General features: G+C 53.4%; 1 protein-coding gene and 1 long non-coding RNA gene across 7 annotated transcripts; one reads left to right on the top strand and one right to left on the bottom strand.

Moving 5' to 3' along the window:
* The first annotated feature begins 1122 nt into the window (after positions 1-1122).
* On the top strand, positions 1123-16839 carry Dennd4b (DENN domain containing 4B). Of its 6 annotated transcripts, none has more exons than XM_085678222.2 (28): positions 1123-1142; positions 3488-3827; positions 4531-4783; positions 5033-5102; positions 5292-5461; positions 5538-5782; positions 6423-6489; positions 6579-6637; positions 6793-6937; positions 7155-7330; positions 7459-7559; positions 8003-8218; positions 8610-8755; positions 9063-9202; positions 9287-9413; positions 10250-10456; positions 10773-10901; positions 11799-12024; positions 12479-12646; positions 13150-13538; positions 13675-13797; positions 13991-14160; positions 14243-14384; positions 14575-14811; positions 15354-15480; positions 15572-15737; positions 15816-15880; positions 15973-16839. In XM_085678222.2, exons 2-28 carry the CDS (start codon positions 3511-3513, stop codon positions 16116-16118), a joined length of 4527 nt encoding a protein of 1508 aa, XP_085534348.2. In that variant the 5' UTR covers positions 1123-1142; positions 3488-3510; the 3' UTR covers positions 16119-16839. The 6 variants fall into 6 exon arrangements, with proteins under 6 accessions (XP_085534348.2, XP_085534347.2, XP_048312200.3 ...); XM_085678221.2 differs by lacking the exon at positions 1123-1142 and adding an exon at positions 1510-1646; XM_048456225.3 differs by lacking the exon at positions 1123-1142 and adding an exon at positions 2022-2736.
* LOC146891358 (uncharacterized) lies at positions 11114-17312 on the bottom strand. The gene is made up of 3 exons (XR_014997766.2): positions 17161-17312; positions 13461-13621; positions 11114-12083 (listed from the first exon to the last, which is right to left on the bottom strand). It is a non-coding gene; the product is annotated as an uncharacterized LOC146891358 (long non-coding RNA).
* Positions 17313-18287: the final 975 nt, after the last annotated feature.

The raw sequence follows: 18287 nt of genomic DNA, 5'->3' as shown, positions 1-18287 counted from the left end.
GTATGGTTGGCTGTTTGGTAGATAACTGGGGGCACCTCAGGAGGTTTGATGCCATAAGCTCTTTTATGTTGCTTTTTTAAAATTAATTTATTTTTATTTTATGTGCATTTGTATTTTGCTATGGGTGTTGGGTCCCCTGGAACCTAGAATAGGAATTACAGACAGTTGTGAACCACCATGTAGGTGCTGAGAATTGAACCTGGGTCCTCTGGAAGAGCAGTCAGTGCTCTTAACCACTGAGCCATGTTGTTCCTTTGTGTAACAGCTCTGGCCAGGCTGGCCTGGAACTCAAAGATCCACCTGCCTCTGCCTCCTAGAATTAAAGGCACCATTGCCCAGCTTTTTTTTTTTTTTTGGCAGATTTTTATTTTACATACTTCGGGCTACCTGGAAGTTCTGCCTGATTTTCTTGCCTCGGTTTCCTGAGTGCTTAGGATTATAGGCACGCTTTCATCCTTTCAGCGCTGTTATGGTTTGTGGAGAACCACCAGCCCTAGATTTGTGCCCCAAATTGGACATGTCCTAAAGCCAAAATAGACTTCACCAATGGCAGCAGGAAGTCACCTTACGTGCCCTCATGTTTGTCCAGGGGAGGGGGCATCCTGACTGGCCAGACAAGTTACTCTTCCTCAACCTCAGGACTGGGGTCGGCCCTGGTCAACGTGTATTTCTGGTATAATAACCCCAACTCTCCTGGGGGTAGCTATTCCCAGTATAACTGTAAACTCCAAGGAAGTAGGTCTAGCTGGCTCCCCTGGTCCATGTTCCCAGGGCATTATCATTGTATATGAATTCACCCACCTGACTGCTTCATTTGAGTTTAACCCAATAGATCTTGGAAGGCAACCGTTTCATGTAGGTTTGTCGGCCTTCACCCAGCATGGTTGAAAGGAGTGCTGCTTTCCCCCACCTCTATTCGGCTTCTTTCCTCTCTTCCTCTTTTTCAATGCTCTTGTCATTTCTCGAAAGGAGAACTGAGAACTTCTGGCTCTGGCTAGTGGCTTCTAAACCTGGAAGTGGGGAGTCACCTGGGTTTTCCAGGTCTAGGTCTTCAGGGCCTTCACCGTGGCACAGTGGCCACATCTGATTGTTGGACGGAGGGCAAGACGGGAGCACCGGCTCTGACTTGGGGGCCACCTGGGGTCAGTGTCCTGCACGTCCGCTGGATGGTGGTGGATCCGCTTGGTTGCAGGGGGCCCTCCCAGCCACCAGGGGTCGCGCTGCAGGCGGCAGGGTGCTGGGCCGGCGCTAGCCAGGGTCACGGCCGCCGGCCCGGGTGGGGGGGTGGAATAGCGACGGTGCTCGCAGCTCTCGGGTTGGGGGGGGTGAGTGGGGAAAGCAGGGCGCGCAGAAGAGCGCGGGGTCCCCAGAACCGGGGCAGCCGGAGGACCGCGCGGCCGGAGCTAGCGGCGCGGTAGCAGTCCCCGCGTGGCGCCGCGCGCGGGGACGCTGGGACCGCCCAGATCTCTCTCCACCGTGCCCGGCGCTCTCGCCCGCCTCATCTTCCTTCAGCCCAGGCGCGAGCGGCTCCCAAGTCGAGCGCGCCATGTCCGGGGCTGGATAGCAGCCCGGCCGCCCGCCGGCCCGCCAGCCCGCCCTCCAAGCCACCCGCCAGCGGGCCGGCTGGGGAGTCCCAGGGCAGGCAGGTAGGGGCCGGACCGGGCGGGGCGGCGGGCGGGGAAGGGCGGGCGGAGGGCGGTCGGCGCCAGGGACTGTCCCCAGCTGTTCTTCTCCGCTGCGCATCTGGTTCCGCTTCCTCCCTCCCAGGGAAGTGAAAGTGGAGGGGAGGGCGCCACCCGGAGCTAGCTAGCTGTGCCCGGCACCCTATACCATGGAGCTCCCGCAGGCGCTCAAGCCAGAGCACCCCTCCTTCCCGCTAGGGTCACGCGGCTGCTGGCGCTGCTGCCGTCACGTTCTCGGCAGTCTGCGCGCGCTCCTCTCGGCCCTCTGGCCCCTTGCTCAGCCACCTCCCCCGCTGCGTGCCCTCTGCCCCAGCCCCGACTTCCCGACACCCGGCATGTGGGTGCTGGGACATAGTGTGGCTCCACTGCCGTTGTTTTCCCCAAGGGAGAAGGGGCTGCATTTTATAGGACTCTCTCCTGGCTAGGTGAGGGTAGGCTTGTATGCACAAGTCCTGTTGGTCCGGAGCCACCCACTTAACTATAGAGGGTCTCATCTAACGGCTTTTGCCTGCTGACTGGGGCACAGAGCTCCTATTGGCCTACAGTGGATGAGAGAGGGAGCTGTGTCGTGGAGTTAAATCAGGAGGCTGACGCTGACTCCTGGCTTCACCTCAGATGTGGAGAAGCTCAAGCTAAATTTAGCTTGATTTGGGGCATGTGTGTCCAGAGGCCAGGTTAAGAAGAGAGCTGACTTGGCTCCAGTTCTCTGAGGGAGGTTGAATAGACTATGTATCCTGGAGACGTTGGGAGTTTCCCTTGCCTTGCCCAGGGTCCTCAATGTGGGGTTTGCCTTGCTTGGTCTGATGCTCTGCGGGCACCTTCAGCGGTGCTCTCCCCCTCCCATCGCTACAACACACCCATAGGCTGACTTCTGCTGAGCTGTAGCTTCCCCTTTGCACCCGCTCCAGGAAGTAACCTCCCTTCCCCTCTGAAGCACTCTCTCAGCCTCTAGCCCCTTGCTAGCCACCTACCAGGCTTCTTCCCACCTTCAGCACCCTGGGGCACCTCAGGACTCTTGGGGCTCCCACTCCCCAGGGTCAGGCCATGAAGGCAGGTGAGAAAAGTTACCAGTAGACTGTTGTGGGCTGATTCTGTCTGGGGCTGGGTGGCATTGTCATGGAATGGCTGGAGCTATCTCCCATAGTCCTTTTGTACCTAACTTACAGACACCTAAGGATCTGGAGTCCAGAGCTTGGCCAACATGGTCAAGTTAAGCTAGGAAAGAAAAGGATACTTGAAGTCTGAACAGAAGCTAAATCTTGGGTTTTACAAGCCTCCCCAGAAACCTGTGGGGTCTTCTAAAAATGTGAGGATGGGTGATTTAAGAGCATTAGCCGTGTCAGAAGGTTCTTGTGGAGTTACTACCAGAGCAGGAAGGCCAGAGACCTGTGAAAAGGCTAAGTTAAGGTTGGGGTGGCCAGAGTGAATGATGGGATTTCAGGCCTTTATAGAAAACACTGTGTTCTCTGAGATCTAACTGGAGGGGTGAGGAGGGGCAGGCCTTTAAAGGGCTAGGTGAGCAGTGGCAGATGTGTGTTGTAGAGTGGAGTTTGGGTTCTTTGGGAAGAGGGAGCTGATGTCACTAAGAAGGAGGGACCTAGTGGTCTCTAAGGAGCTGTGGTGGGATGTGAGAGCCTGGTGATGTCACAGGTGGGAGAGTTCAGGATTGGCTGATCACCTACCTTTCCTTAGAAGAACTAGGAAGAGGAAAAGCGGGGGGGGGGGTCCATGGGAACACTAGTCTCTGGTTGCCATGGGAACACTAGCCTCTCTTGCTTCATCTTTTTCTCAATTGACTATTCCAGATGCCGTGAGTGAAGGGGGGGCCATGGCTGAGGAGCGGCCTCCCCGGTTGGTGGATTATTTCGTGGTGGCTGGGCTTGCAGGAGATGGAGCACCTATGCCTGAGGAGACCTGGGTTCCCGAACCTACTGGGCCCCGGCGCCCTCCTAGGCCAGCTGAACCTATTACAGATGTGGCAGTCATTGCTAGAGCACTGGGCGAGGAGGTGCCCCAGGGCTACACATGCATCCAGACGTCTGCTGGTGGTCACCCCTTGGAGCTCAGTGCTGGGCTCCTGGGTGGAACTCAGCCAGTCATCTGCTACCGCAGGGGGCGTGACAAGCCCCCCCTCGTTGAGCTGGGGTGTGTACCCCTATCCATGCTGGCACTGGGGGGAGCTGGGAGGGGCTGTTAAGTGATCTAAGAAGAGGTAGTGATAAGAGTTGAGAGGAGGCACTGGGATGGGCTAGAGGTCAGAGAGGAGGGGCTTACTGCCTGTGCTGCTGTTGCTGCTGCTGCTGCTGCTGCTGCTGCTGCTTACTAGCCAGTGAGTGTTTCTTTAGAGACTCCTCACTGGCTGGTTCGGGATATCAAGTGGATAAGCCATGTGAGGAACTTCACCAAGAGTCTGACGGTTTTGGTGCTTACTCAAGAGCTGGGGAGGGCAGCCGGGCAGGGCAGCCGGGCAGTGGTGGCGCATGCCTTTAATCCCAGCAGTCGGGAGGCAGAGGCAGGTGGATCTCTGTGAGTTCGAGGCCAGCCTAGTCTACAAGAGCTACTTCCAGGACAGGCTCCAAAGCTACAGAGATATCCTGTCTCAAAAAACAAAAACAACCCTCCCCCCAAAAAAAGAACTGGGGAGGGCATGGCTTGCAGGGATGGTTACTGAGAGAGCCAAGGGCGAAAGAAGGAAGGCAAGGATCCTAGAAGACAGAGTAAGGAGGAAAGGTGAGCTGTACTACCAGCCTTTGACAAGGGTGAGAGAACACGGCAAGTTTAGGAGACCAGGTAGGCAGATCCGGTCTTTCTATGCTGACCTCTTGATGTCTGTACTCTCTGTGCCAAGGGTGTTATATGAAGGGAAGGAACGACCTAAACCTGGCTTCCAAGTGCTTGACACGACACCATATAGTCACTCAGCCAACTTGGCCCCTCCAGGCCCTGGGCATCCTCGCACCTACCTCATGTACCGGCGGGCAGCAGAGGGGGCAGGGTTGCATGCCCTGGGAATCACTGACCTTTGCCTGGTTCTGCCCAGCAAGGGTGAGGGCACTCCTCACACTTACTGCCGGTTGCCACGCAACCTCAACCCTGGCATGGTGAGTGGTACTGTAGTATTGATAGCTAAAACCTGGCCCATTGGTGTAAGGGTGTAGACATGGGGAGCAAAGGGTGTTTGGGAACCAAGGCCACTGACACTAGAGCCAGATGAGAGGTGGTTTGGCTGGGAGGACTGGAATTAGGGGCAGCTTGGAAGACAAAAGACACTTGAAGGGTGGTAGAGAAGATGGGCCCCAGAATCCTTTGTTAGTGATGTGTCTGTTTATCTCTTGTCGTTTCTGGGGCAGTGGGGCCCAGCAGTGTACCTGTGCTACAAGGTGGGCTTGGCCAAAGCCAACACGCTGGTGTATGAGGCAGGTGAGTGGCCCTTTTGTTCTTCCTACCCTTTGACCCTACATTCCTCTACTTGGTGCCTCGTGGTAACGTCAGTGACTCCAAAACTGACTTCCCTTTGCCATCTAGCCCTTCTCTGGGATCCTCTAGTTTCTTTACCTGGAATCTAATGGATCGCTTCACTCTAATGGATGCTTTTCTGCTGGGGTACAGAGCTGTTGGGCCGCTACCCACAGGAAGACAATGAGGCATTCCCGCTGCCCGAGTCAGTGCCAGTCTTCTGCCTGCCCATGGGAGCCACTATTGAGTGCTGGCCTGCCCAGACCAAGTACCCGGTGCCCGTCTTCTCCACCTTTGTGCTCACAGGGGCTGCTGGTGATAAGGTGGGTATGTGGAGTGTGGTACGGGGTGGGGGCACGCAATGCAAGAGCCTGTCTGATGATCCATATACCCTTCCAGGTGTATGGTGCCGCCTTGCAGTTCTATGAAGCGTTCCCGAGGGCCAGGCTGTCAGAGAGGCAGGCACGGGCACTGGGCCTGTTGAGTGCCGTGGAACGGGGCCGGACACTGGGGGGCCGAGCCGTGCGCAGTCGGCGCGCCATTGCTGTGCTGTCCCGCTGGCCAGCCTTCCCAGCCTTCAGAGCCTTCCTCACCTTCCTTTACCGCTACTCCGTCTCAGGCCCCCACCGTCTGCCCTTGGAAGCGTGAGCATGGCTCTCCTGACACTGGGGAGTTGTGAGGCATTAGAGAGGATAAATGGGAGACATTAGAATGGAATTGGGGGGTACACTGAGCACCCAGGAGACATGGCTGCTCTGTTTTGTTGTATAGTTTGTCCTTTTAAGCTACTGGCTATAGGTAAGGGGAGCCTGGAATCTAGCCTGTACTTGTTAGTTGGGGCTTGGCTAGGTCTATGTATGCTCAGCACAGATCTGTTTCTTATTATTTATTTGTTTATTTACTTATGAAGCAGGACTTACTGTTTATTTACTTCCAGCCCCGGGTGGCCTGGAACTCCATATAGACCAGGTTGGCCTCAAAGTTACAGAGGTGACTTCCTGAGCATTGGAATTAAAGGCGGCATGCTCCAACATGCCCAGTTTATGTATTTTTTATTCTTTTTAGAGATGTTCCCATGGTAGCCCTGGCTGGCCTGGAACTCATTGTGTAGATGAGGGGATTTCAGGCAAGGGGATCTCTCTTCTAATCTAAAGAAGACCTGTGTATATAGCTGATCCAAGGCAAGGGGTGGGGTTCAGGGAGGAGTGAGGTCTTGAGAATATGTGGCGGGATTGGCCAGGGACAGACCGAGAAGTCAGCCTCACCTTCTCCCTCTCTCCCTAGGCACATCTCCCACTTCATTCACAACGTCCCGTTCCCTTCTCCACAGAGACCACGCATCCTAGTGCAGGTGAGAGGTGAGCCTGGGGCTGGGCTGATGGAAGGAGAGGAGCTGGCAGGAACTGGCCATGAGTATCCTGACCTATGGCTCCTCTCCAGATGTCTCCCTATGACAACCTGCTCCTCTGTCAGCCTGTCTCCTCACCCCTGCCCATCAGGTATGTGCCTAAATGGGTGGGGGGAACCTTCGGTGACATGGGGTATAATAAGAGGTGTGGGTACAACTGCTGAGACCGTTGCAGACTGGCCCAGGTGGTATCTGTGTCCATCTCCCAAGTCTCCTGCTGACCCTTTCCCCCTTCACGTCCCACAGTGGTGCTAGCTTTCTGCAGCTGCTGCAGAACCTGGGCCCAGAATTGGCTATTACATTGCTGCTGGCTGTGCTCACAGAGCACAAACTGCTGGTCCACTCGCTGCGGCCAGATCTGCTCACCAGTGTCTGCGAGGCCCTTGTCTCCGTGAGTGCCATCTTATCTAGTCTACTTCTCCAAAGTTGCTTTTTTTTTTTTTTTCCTGGTGTCCCTCCATCCAGAACTGGGTTCTTCTCCTTTTCTTCCTCAGGGAGAGGGTCTGCCTGGGTATGGTTGTTAGAGACAGGGTTTTTCTTCAAACTTAGCCCCACCTCTCCAAGGTCAGGGCGCTGTGCTCACTGGTTCTCACTGCTTGGTGCTTTAGATGATCTTCCCACTGCACTGGCAATGCCCCTACATTCCGCTGTGCCCGCTGGTGCTGGCGGATGTGCTGAGTGCTCCTGTGCCCTTCATTGTGGGTATCCACTCCAGTTACTTCGATCTGCACGACCCACCTGCCGATGTCATCTGTGTTGATCTTGATACCAACACGCTCTTCCAGTATGAGGCTAAGTATCATTTGTGAGCGAGGGAGGGGAGCATGCAAGGGCTGGTGTGTGGGTTTATGGTTGGCTCAAAAAGGACCTCGTAGAAGCTTCAACATCCTTTCTCTTTATGTTATCTCTTAGAACGGAGGAGAAGAAGCCCCTCTCTGCTAGGACCTTGCCCCGCAAACCATACAAGCTTTTGCTGGCCACACTGACAAATCTATACCAGCAGCTGGACCAGAGTGAGAAGCCTATGGGCTCGAGAGGCTGGAGGCTGTTGTTGGCCTCCAATCTCCAAATTGAGGGGAGGGTCCAGGGACCAATAGATCTCTGAAGTGATTAGAGGAGTTTGGGTTTGGTAGGAGGGAAATAAAGGAGGAGGGGCAGCGAGCAGCATTTCTGAGCCCATCAAGAAAGGTGAGCCTGCAATTCACAATCCCAGAAAACCTAGACAGCAATGAGGACCCAAAGAGAGACAAACATGGATCTAATCTACATGGGAAATAGAAAAAGACAATCTTCTGAGTAAATTGGGAGCATGGGGACCATGGGAGAGTGTTGGAGGGGAGAGGCAGGGAGGGGAGCAGAGAAAAATGTTTTTGGGGATGGAGACATCTGTGTGAAAAACAGGACGAGGCAAGCCCCGTGGGTGCTAACCTTGACTCTTAGACGTATTGATTCCCAGCTTACACTGGACCAGAAGAGGAGGCCTCCCTGGAATTCCTGCTGACAGACTACGAGGCAGTGTGTGGCCGCCGGACACGCCTGGAGCGGGAAGTCCAGGGAGCCTTCCTGCGCTTCATGGCTTGTCTGCTCAAAGGCTACAGGGACTTCCTGCGTCCCCTCACCGAGGCCCCCTCTGAGGGGTCTCGTGATGTCGACAACCTCTTCTACCTTCAGGGTAAATAAGACACCCTGTCTTTGTAAAGAGATTTGAGGGAGGGCATGGTTAGGGGCTGGGCTCCATGAGGAAAGCAAGAGGGACACTGACTGGGAGCGGAGAGATTGCGTGTTCTTCCCCTCTTCTGGTCTTGGAGGGAATAAGGGTGTCCTACTGTCTGGGAGCCCTTGGCGTAAGGTGGACACAGTGATCCTGGTGGTGAGCAGCGGTCGGGTACAGGTCTGTTGGGATAACTATGGTGTTGGGGAAGGTCTGTGGGAGAAGTGTGACTTCGAGAGCCATAGATCCTGAGCGGCGAGAGCTAAGAGCTGGGTACAGGGAGGAGGAGGGGGAGGGCTGTGGCAAATAGAGAACTGTGGTAATCCCCTTGTGACCCTCCCTGACCCCCCAGGTTTCCTCAAGTCCCGGGAACGCTCGAGCCACAAGCTGTACTCCCAGCTGCTGCATACACAGATGTTCTCACAGTTCATCGAGGAATGCTCCTTTGGCTCTGCCCGCCATGCTGCCCTCGAATTCTTTGACTCTTGTGTCGATAAGGTATTGTCCGTTCTGTCCCAACTGCCGCCAGGTTCCTCCTGGTTGTCTCCGTTGTCTCCAGTCCACTGCTAACTGTGTTTCTCAGCCGTGGCTGTGATGGATGGCTGGAATTAGACCAAGCACAGACAATACAACCTGTGCAGCCAGACATGGTCGGCTTCTTCTGCTTTACTGTCCTTTCATTCTCGACTTTTCCCTTCCAGATGGCTCTCCAGGACTCCTTCCCCATGAATGTGTTTTTCTGGGAGACACCATCGTTTGGGGACCCTGGTCTGTTAAAGCTAATCCTTTTCCCATCCTGTTCCAGGTCCACCCAGAGCAGGAGAAGCCTGAGCCAACACCCTTAGTGGAACTGGAGGAGCTCTCGGGAAGTGAGCTCACTGTCTTCATCACACCCCCAGAGGACCCCCCAGTACTGGAAGGCAGTGAATCTGCTCCCCAGTACTGGTAAGACTGTTTCCTCCTCTCGCCTGTCCCAAGGCCCGTGCGAGGCCCTGTGCTAACTGCCTCCACGTTGCCTCTTCTCTCCAGTTATGATGGGTTTCCAGAGCTAAGAGCTGAGCTATTTGAGTCTCCTCTGGAACAACAGGGAGCACTGCCTGTGCCGGGCCCATCCCGTAGTGCCCCTAGCAGTCCTGCGCCTCGCCGAACCAAACAGGTAACTAGCAATAGGCCGCATAGGGGAGCCTGACCTGGTCCAGTGGTTGTTGCTTTATGAAGTTACTAATGGTGCTTATCACATAAAACTGCTGGGAGGTTTACATAAGCTTGCTACATAAAAAACAAACAAACAAACAAAAAACCCACACTGTACAGCCAGGCATAGTGATGCATGACTTCAGTAGTCGGGAGTCAGAGGAAGGCAGATCTCTGAGCTCGAGACCAGCCTGGTCTACATAGTGAGTTCCAGGACAGCCAAAGCTACATAGTAAGACCCTGTCTCCAAAAACAAACAAAAACCAACAAAATGCTGTACAAAAACTAGCCTTTATTACCATTGTCATTTGCCATCAGGAAGCGCCAGCTACATTTTGCAGGGTGCCCACCCATGCTCCCTATGGAGGCACCCGGGAGGTTGTAGGTTAGGCAGTGCCTCAGCCCTCTTACATCCTTATAACACAGACCGTGTCTCAGGAGAGTGCCGCTTCTCACATTGTCCTGCACTCAGGAGGCTGAGGCAAGAACTGGTGTTTGAATCCAGTCTAGGCCACATGACAAGACACTACCTCAGAAAAATATCAGAAGAAAAAAAAGAGAAAAAAAACATTTGAGCCAGGCGGTGGTGGCACACACCTTTAATCCCAGCATTTGGGAGACAGAGGCAGGGGATCTTTTTGAGTTCAAGGCCAGCCTGGTCTGCAGAGCGAGTTCCAGGACAGCCAGAGCTGTTACACAGAGAAGCCCTGTCTCAAACAAACCAAAATAAATAAAGAAATAAAGATTTGTGCTGGCCTTGGCATTGCCTTTACCTTGGTGTGTCCCTTGCCCCGCCAGGAGATGAAGGTCGCACAGCGGATGGCGCAGAAGTCGGCCACTATGCCTGAGCTGTGGGCCCGGTGCCTACTGGGTCACTGCTATGGGCTGTGGTTCCTGTGCCTGCCTGCCTATGTGCGTTCGGCACCCTCCCGGGTGCGAGCCCTGCATAAAGCCTACCATGTGTTGCGTGAGATGGAGAGCCGCAAGGTGGTGCTCCCCGATGAGGTAGGCATTCGTTACCCGTGTGTTCGTACCCACCCCTAATCCCAGCAAGGATGTGCAACTCTAGGGACTGAGGGAAACTTGGTGGAGACCGGGTGGAGTGGATGGGCAGCCAGAATTGAGGAGCTGCTCCGTCAACAATCAGAGGGCATGAGCATGTGCAGGTTAAGCCGTGGAGACCGCAGGGCATCCAGAGCTGCAGGAAGGAGCTGCCGGGAGCCAAGAATTAGGAGCTGGAAGAGGGTGCTTGCTGAGACTTGGAGACTTGGGTCGCAGTAAATCCCTTACATCCTGACATCGTGTGCCTCTCCTGGCCTAGGTGTGTTACCGGGTGTTGATGCAGCTCTGCTCACACTATGGGCAGCCCGTGCTGTCTGTGAAAGTCATGCTAGACATGCGGCGGGCAGGCATTGTGCCCAACACCATCACCTACGGTTACTACAACAAGGTACTTAATGGGCGTAGGATGGCAGTCTGTGCTGGGACCTGGTTTAGAGAGAATGCTGTCCTTTGGCAGCTGCTGTCCTCCATGGTCCTGTAGCACTGCCGTCTTCTGTGCTGCCTTTGCACAGACAGAGGCTTTTTGTTGGTTTTTGGTTTTTCAGATTTAGCTACTTTGATTCTTATTTACAACAGCGTTAAACTCCATGCCAGACACTGTTCCAGATACATCACATATTTTAATTCATTTTATCCCCCACAGTGCCCCAGGGCATAGAATGGTCATCCCCCATATTACAGGAATTGAGGTTGCAGAGAATTTGTAATTTGCCCCAGGTCCCACAGTAAGCACGTTAGTGAGTCAGAATATAAGCAAAATTGTATCCAGAATTCAGCCTCTTAACCATAATACTAAACTGTCTCCTGTTTTTCAGATAAGGAAACTAAATAGTCAAGCTGTTGAGATTATTTCTTCAAAGCCATTCAGTTTATAAATGGAGTCAGGCTGGGCATGACGATGAACACTTTTAATACCAGCATTCAAGAGGCAGAGGCAGGAGGATCTCTGTGAGTTCAAGGCCATCCTTGGTCTACAGAGTGAGTTCCAGTGCAGCCAGGGCAACATAGTGGGACTCTATATCGATAGATAGACAGACAGACAGACAGACAGACAGGCAGGCAGACAGGCAGGCAGGCAGACAGGCAGATAGATAATGGATGAACAGTAGAGGTTAGATACACTTTTCTCCATTACTCCATTGTTACTGATAATGCCTCAATTGTGGCTTGTCTTTCTGGGTGAGCTATTGGCTAGATAGTCCTAGCCAGCATGCTTAGAGAAAAAGGTGGTCTCTGGGGTCAGGGCGGGAATAAGGCATCACTAGGTGGGCACTGTGATTGACAGGCTGTGCTGGAAAGCAAATGGCCATCTGGTACACCGGGTGGACGCCTACGCTGGGCCAAGCTCCGGAATGTTGTCTTGGGGGCTGCTCAATTCCGCCAGCCCTTGAAAGACAGACGGCAGCGGCAGCAGCAGCAGCAGCAGCAGCAGCAGCAGCAGCAGCAGCAGCAGCAGCAACAGCAGCAGCAGCAGGTGGCTGTGCATCAAGAGTCGAGCAGCTCTCAGACAGGTGGGTAGGAACTGGCAAGATAGCCGTGGTGCCAGACGTGATGGTTCACACCTGCAGTCCTGCACTTGGGAAACAAGACAGGGTGATTGATTGTTGCAAATTCAAGGCCACCTTGTGCTACATAGTGAGTTCCAGGCCAGATTGGAATACATAGTGAGAATTTGTATTAAAAGAAAAAAAAAGTGGGGGGAGGTAGTAGTGGCACAATCCTTTGATCCCAGCACTCCTGAAGCAGAGGGGGACAGATCTCTGTGCATTCAAGACCAACCTGGTCTACAGAGTGAGTTCCAGGAGAGACCCGGAAAACTGGGACTGGCAGGCCCTTCTGTGTGTGGATAACCTGCGTTTGTTTGGTAGCAGAGGGATAAAGGTCTACGGGGGAGAAACCCTGCGAAACCCAGGTCCACCCAAGGGGCCGTTTCAGTCTGGGGCTAGGTTCTTGTGCTTTCTACAGAGCCCTGTCTGGAGCGCCCCTCCCCAACACGTCCTCTTCAGCGCCAGACTACTTGGGCAGGGCGAAGTCTGCGGGAACCATCCTCACCCACTGGGCGCCTGGTCAAGAGTGGCAGCCTAGGCAGTGCTCGAGGGGCACAGCCCACTGTGGAGGCTGGTGTAGCGCACAGTGAGTACCCTTATCTCACCTTCCTTCATCCTCCCATCGAACTTTCCTAACAACTCTTCAGTACAGAAAGGAAGTCTAGGGCCGTCTTTAGGGCAGTTCCCTGTAATTTTAGTGGGCCCTTGGGGCCGTCTTGCCTAAATGCTATGGTGAGCTGGGATGCTCGGGTTTGCTGGTTTATACAGTTTGCATTCTAGAAATTGTATTCTATGTGTATGGGTGTTTGCCTGCATGTATGTCAGTGTGTCACCTGTATCCCTGGTACTCATGGAGGCCAGAAGAGGGTATCCGAGCCCCTAGATCTGGAGTTACACATGGTTGTGAGCTGCCACGTGGGTCCTCAGGGCGAGCAGCCAGTGCTCCCGCAGCCAGTGCTCCCGACTTCTGAGTTGTGCTGCAGAAGTTGTGTTTATTGTGATAGAGCAGCGGGAGGAGCAGCGGGAGGAGCGCGGGAGGAGCGCGGGAGGAGCGCGGGACTCCATCTCTCCATTCTCTTTGCCCTGCAGTGATAGAGGCCTTGGGGGTCCTCGAGCCCCGTGGATCACCTGTGCCTTGGCAGGATGGAAGTCTGTCAGACCTGAGTCTGACCGGGGAAGAACTGGCACCTGGAGGAAGCCCAGGGGGCTCTGGCTCAGCCCTCAGTACCCGCTCCACCGAGGCCCTAGAAGGGATAAGTGGGCGGGGTCCCAAAACCAGTGGCTGTCAGGAGGAGGTGGGCACCCCCAGAAAAGGGCTGGGTGCCCGCCTCCAACAGCTGCTCACCCCTTCCCGCCGCTCCTCTGTCTCCCGCATCCCCCCACCTGAGTTGCCCACTGACCTTCCTCCTGTGGCCCGCCGAAGTCCCATGGATAGCCTTCTGTGGCCCCGAGAACGCCCTGGATCCACTGCTTCTGAGGTAGCCAGTGAGAAAGGGAGGGGAGGGCTGCTAACTGGGAGAATGCCCCCAAAGGTGACTCTGAGAGGGCTGTAGCCAGCGTCCTAAGTGAGAGGAACAAAGGACTAGCTGACTGCGCTTTCTCATGTAATGGCAGAGTTCCGCCTCTCTGGGCAGTGAGTGGGATCTTTCAGAGTCTTCTCTTAGCAGCCTGAGCCTTCGCCGTTCCTCAGAGCGCCTCAGTGACACCCCTGGACCTTTCCAGCCTCCTTCCCTAGAAGTGAGCATACCCCATACACACCATTGTGTTGGAACACACACAGCTCATATCACCCACCCCTAAAGGCAAGGGACGGGGAGGAGGTGGAAGGAGGCCTGGCTGAGGTTTCAAGATGGAAGGGGCATGGAAGGGCATGGGCTTTGAGGCCCTGAAATCAAATAAGTCTCATTTCTTGGGGTCTCCTTGCCCACAGATTCTGCTGTCTAGCTGCTCCTTGTGCCGTGCCTGTGACTCACTGGTGTACGACGAGGAAATCATGGCTGGCTGGGCACCTGATGACTCTAACCTCAACACAACCTGCCCCTTCTGTGCCTCTCCCTTTGTGCCCCTGCTCAGTGTCCAGACCCTTGATTCTCGACCCAGGTGCCCAAAGCAGAAAAAGTGCTGTGGGAGGGACAGGCAGCTGGTGCTCAAAGAGCTGACACCTCCTGCTGTTTCCCTGCAGTGCCCCTAGCCCACAGTCTGCCCTTGCTGGGGCCAGTGGCAGTCAAGACGCTCCTGTCCCTGGGGGTCCCGGCCCTGTGCTCAGTGACCGGAGGCTCTGTCTTGCCCTGGATGAACCCCAGCTCTGCAATGGCTATGTGGGGGTAAGGGCTGAGTCAGAGGAACATGAGGAGGTGGGAGTGTGTTGTCTGTTGAGGGGAGATCAAGGGGTGCCAGGCAGATGGACAGGGGGCACGCAAGAGGCTTTTGGACTTGCTGAGTTATTGGGAGATAGGCCTCTGGGTGAGGGCCTTTAGTATTTATGTTCTGATCACTTTCTGCTTGTGCCCACAGAGTGCTTCCCGGAGAGTTGAGAATGGGGCATGGGCATACCTGAGCCCTCTGGTACTGCGGAAGGAACTGGAGTCTCTGGTAGAAAATGAAGGCAGTGAGGTGTTGGCATTGCCTGAATTGCCCGCTGCCCACCCCATCATCTTCTGGAACCTCCTGTGGTATTTCCAACGCCTACGCCTACCTAGTATTCTACCAGGCTTGGTGTTGAGCTCCTGCAATGAGCCCCCACCCGGCCAGGTCAGTGTCCTTGTGTAGTCCTTGCCACTTCTCAGCTCTCTGTCTCCTAGTCCTCTCTGTCCCCAGTGAAGAAAAGCCACCCCGACCCTCCATGTCGTCATCTGTCAAATGGTGTAAGCAGGAACCTAATGGAATACGTGCTTGATGTAGTGACTAGTCCCTGAAACATGGCTTAATGTTTTCCTGTTTATTCCACCAATATTCACCACATACATCCTAGGGCCCAGGGCTAGGTATGTAATAAAGTAAAACAAAGTCCTCATTCATAAGAACTGGTAGCTGAGAATTTCTTTCCTCAGGATATGGAGGCTCCAGCCTTTAATCCCAACACATGGGAGGAGGCATGCAGGTAGATCTCTGTGAATTCCAGGCCTGCCTAATCTGCATAGTGAGACCCTGTCTCAAATACCAATAACACCAAAAATAAGTTCTTTCCCTTTCTCTTTTATTATGTCCTGTAATGTCCCTCTGTTCCTTTGAACGTTGTCCGTCTGTCCTTTTCTTGTCCTCTGCCTCATTCTGAATTTTTCTTCTTCTCTCAGCCCTCCCAGGGACCATCTCCTAGGCTAACCCCTGACCCAGCCTCTGTGCATGTACGTCTGCTGTGGGATGTCCTGACCCCCGATCCCAACAGCTGTCCACCTCTCTATGTACTCTGGAGGGTCCACAGTGAGTTGGTACTTGATCTAGGAGTGAAAGGGCTGGGCTCTTCATCTGGAGAGTTTGGTGATCCTGGTAACCCTTCCTTCCTTTCGTCCAGGCCAGATCCCACAGCGAGTAGTATGGCCAGGCCCAGTGCCCTCATGTCTTAGCTTGACATTACTGGAGTCAGTGATGCGCCATGTTGGACTTAACGAGGTTCATAAAGCTGTTGGGCTCCTGCTGGAAACCCTAGGGCCCCCTCCCACCGGCCTGCACCTGCAAAGGTATGATGCGCTCACCTGGGGGTCCTCGACCTGGCCTTGGCACCTCTTTTCTTTGATATTCTTCTATGTTTATTACAGGGGAATCTACCGTGAGATCTTATTCCTGACAATGGCTGCTCTGGGCAAGGACCACGTGGACATAGGTAAAGGTGCAATCAGATGCTGAAGAGATAAGGGATGTGGGGCCAGACATGAGAAGAGATCCTAATGCATCAATTTCTATCCTCTACCCTAGTGGCCTTCGACAAGAAGTACAAGTCTGCCTTTAACAAGCTGGCCAGCAGCATGGGCAAGGAGGAGCTGAGGCTTCGGCGGGCACAGATGCCTACTCCCAAGGCCATTGACTGTCGAAAATGTTTTGGAGCACCTTTGGAATGCTAGGGACCCTTAAGCCCCCCTCTGCCTTGGGTGGAGAGGTGAGGTAGAGTGGATTCTAGACATAGCCTGACTCCCCGTTCCTTTCATGGAAGAATTTGAATCAGGCTGTTCAGCCATAGGCTCCAAGTGGAAATAGCAGGAAGAGGGACTCGCTGATACCAAAAGTCACAATTCCCCTATCTCCAGCCTGCCCAATTTGTTCATGCTGATTTTGAGGAGAGCTGGGGAAGTTGGCACAAGTCCATTCTTTCTCCATCCTATTCCAGGGTATCCTCAGATCTGCAATGCCCTGGGAGACTTAGAAGTTTTTGTTTTAAAAAACAACTGGAAAGATTTCGAGCTCCTGAGCCTTTGCTCCATGGGAGGAGTCTCATCCCCACTTCTCTTCTCTGGCATTGTTAAAGGAGCTCAAGGCAATCCTAGTGTTTTATTTTATTTAGTTATTTATTCTGAGGCCACAGCTCCTACACTTATGAGATTCTCAAGGAGCGTAAGAAAGAGAAGGGAATTACGTTTGTAACTCCTTGAGAGCCATGCACTGGGACCCAGAGGAGTCCCAAGCTTCCCTTGGGAAGAATTGGTGCCTCCTCTAATCCCGATCCTTCTTGTCCACTCCACCTTGGGAAATGCTCTCCCGTCCATGGCCTTGACCTGTGCAATAAGGATTGTTCTCTGCAAAGTTTTGTTGGATGTAAATATAGTAAAAGCTGCTTCTGTCTTTTTCCCTCCGCCTCCCGTTCTCTGGGTTTGGGGTGGTACCTTATCTGTCCGTACTGCGCATTCTGTCTGCTGTGTTTCCTTTCTTTGTAACCATCAGGTACATCCTTGCAACTTGGTTTATAGGAAGTTGTTGGCGCAGAACGGCGAATCCAGTGCTGGCTATGGTGGTGCCAGTCTGCGTGGCACTTCCGGCCCTCCCACACAATCACCCCCTTGTCCCTCATCTGTACCCCATACAAAGACTCCATTCTCTGGGGGCCCTGAGCTCATCTTTGCCTTATTTCCTCTCCTCCCGTCCCCTCCCTGACCCCAGCTTCTTCTGTACCTTCACAAAGATGATAGCTCTCCTCACTTGTTGCCATTTCCAGCCCTCTTGTGTAGCAGAAGCTCTGGCCGTCCTCCCAGCTCTCCTTAGACAGTGCTCCTCACTGTGATCTGAACTTGGAGACAACAAGGGAAAGAAAGAAGCAACCAGTAACAGTTTTCTGTGTGTGCGTGCCGGGGAGATGGGCATCACTTCTCCTTAGTTTATTTTCTAGATTATTTTACGTGTATGTGTGGGTTGTGTGTGTGCCTTAGAATATATGTGTATACCACATGCATGCAGTACCCACAGAGGCCAGAAGAGGGTGTTGAATATTCTGGAACTAGAGTCACCATGTGGATTCTAGGAACAGAACTCAGGTCCTCTGCAAGAGAAGCAAGTGCTTTAACTACTGAGCTATATATCTCCACTCTTCAACTCCTTTTAAATTGAAAATTGTGTGTGTGCGTGTGTCTGTGTGTGTGTGTGTTTGAGCTGCCTGAGGTGGGTGCTGGAACCTGAACTTGGGTCGCACTCTTAACTATTGAGCTATCTATCTAGCTCCACAGACATCATTTTTCTAGGCCCATCTGGAGTTTTCTCTCTTTTTCTTGTGTAATGAAATAAATACAGGAAGCAAGTCCTAGGAGCTACAGAACCAGTCGCCAAAGGGAATGAGCTAAGAAAACAAATGCCTTGAGGAAGAAGGGCAGGGGCAACCTTGGAGGACATGATTTACATAAAATGTCAGTGCAAATCCCTAGAGTACTTAGTGGCCAAAGAAGTAACTCAGGCTAGGGTTGGCAGGACACCTTTTAATCCTACCATCTGCTTAGAGGCAGGCGGTCCGTGAGCTCTGGGCCAGCCAGGTCTACATTAGGAATTCCAGGCTAGCTATGGCACTTTAGTGAGACCCTGTCTTTTTTTTTTTTTTTAAGTGTTACTTCTAATTCTTAGGACTTAGTAATCAAAGAATCCTTCCCATTCTTTCCTGAGGATGTTTTCCCAGTGTCCTAAAGGCATAAAAAAGGAATAAAGGGGTTTCAGAAAGTTTGTCTTGCTAGGAGATAGTGGACCACTCCTTTAATCCCAGGACTCAGGAGGCAGAGGCAGGTGGATCTCTGTGAGTTCAAGGCTAGCCTGGTCTA

Source organism: Myodes glareolus, chromosome 17, assembly GCF_982192425.1.
Source record: "Myodes glareolus chromosome 17, mMyoGla1.1, whole genome shotgun sequence".
NCBI classification, from domain to species: Eukaryota; Metazoa; Chordata; class Mammalia; order Rodentia; family Cricetidae; genus Myodes; species Myodes glareolus.
Note: the sequence above shows the minus strand (reverse complement) of the source record. Positions and strands in the feature narration are given on the sequence as shown.

What these genes read in the sequence shown, in the direction of transcription:
- Dennd4b (XM_048456225.3), top strand. An exon ending in GACCACGCATCCTAGTGCAG is followed by an intron (nt 6,490 to 6,578) that starts GTGAGAGGTGAG and finishes GCTCCTCTCCAG; the next exon opens with ATGTCTCCCTATGACAACCT. An exon ending in GGAGGCTGGTGTAGCGCACA is followed by an intron (nt 12,647 to 13,149) that starts GTGAGTACCCTT and finishes TTTGCCCTGCAG; the next exon opens with TGATAGAGGCCTTGGGGGTC.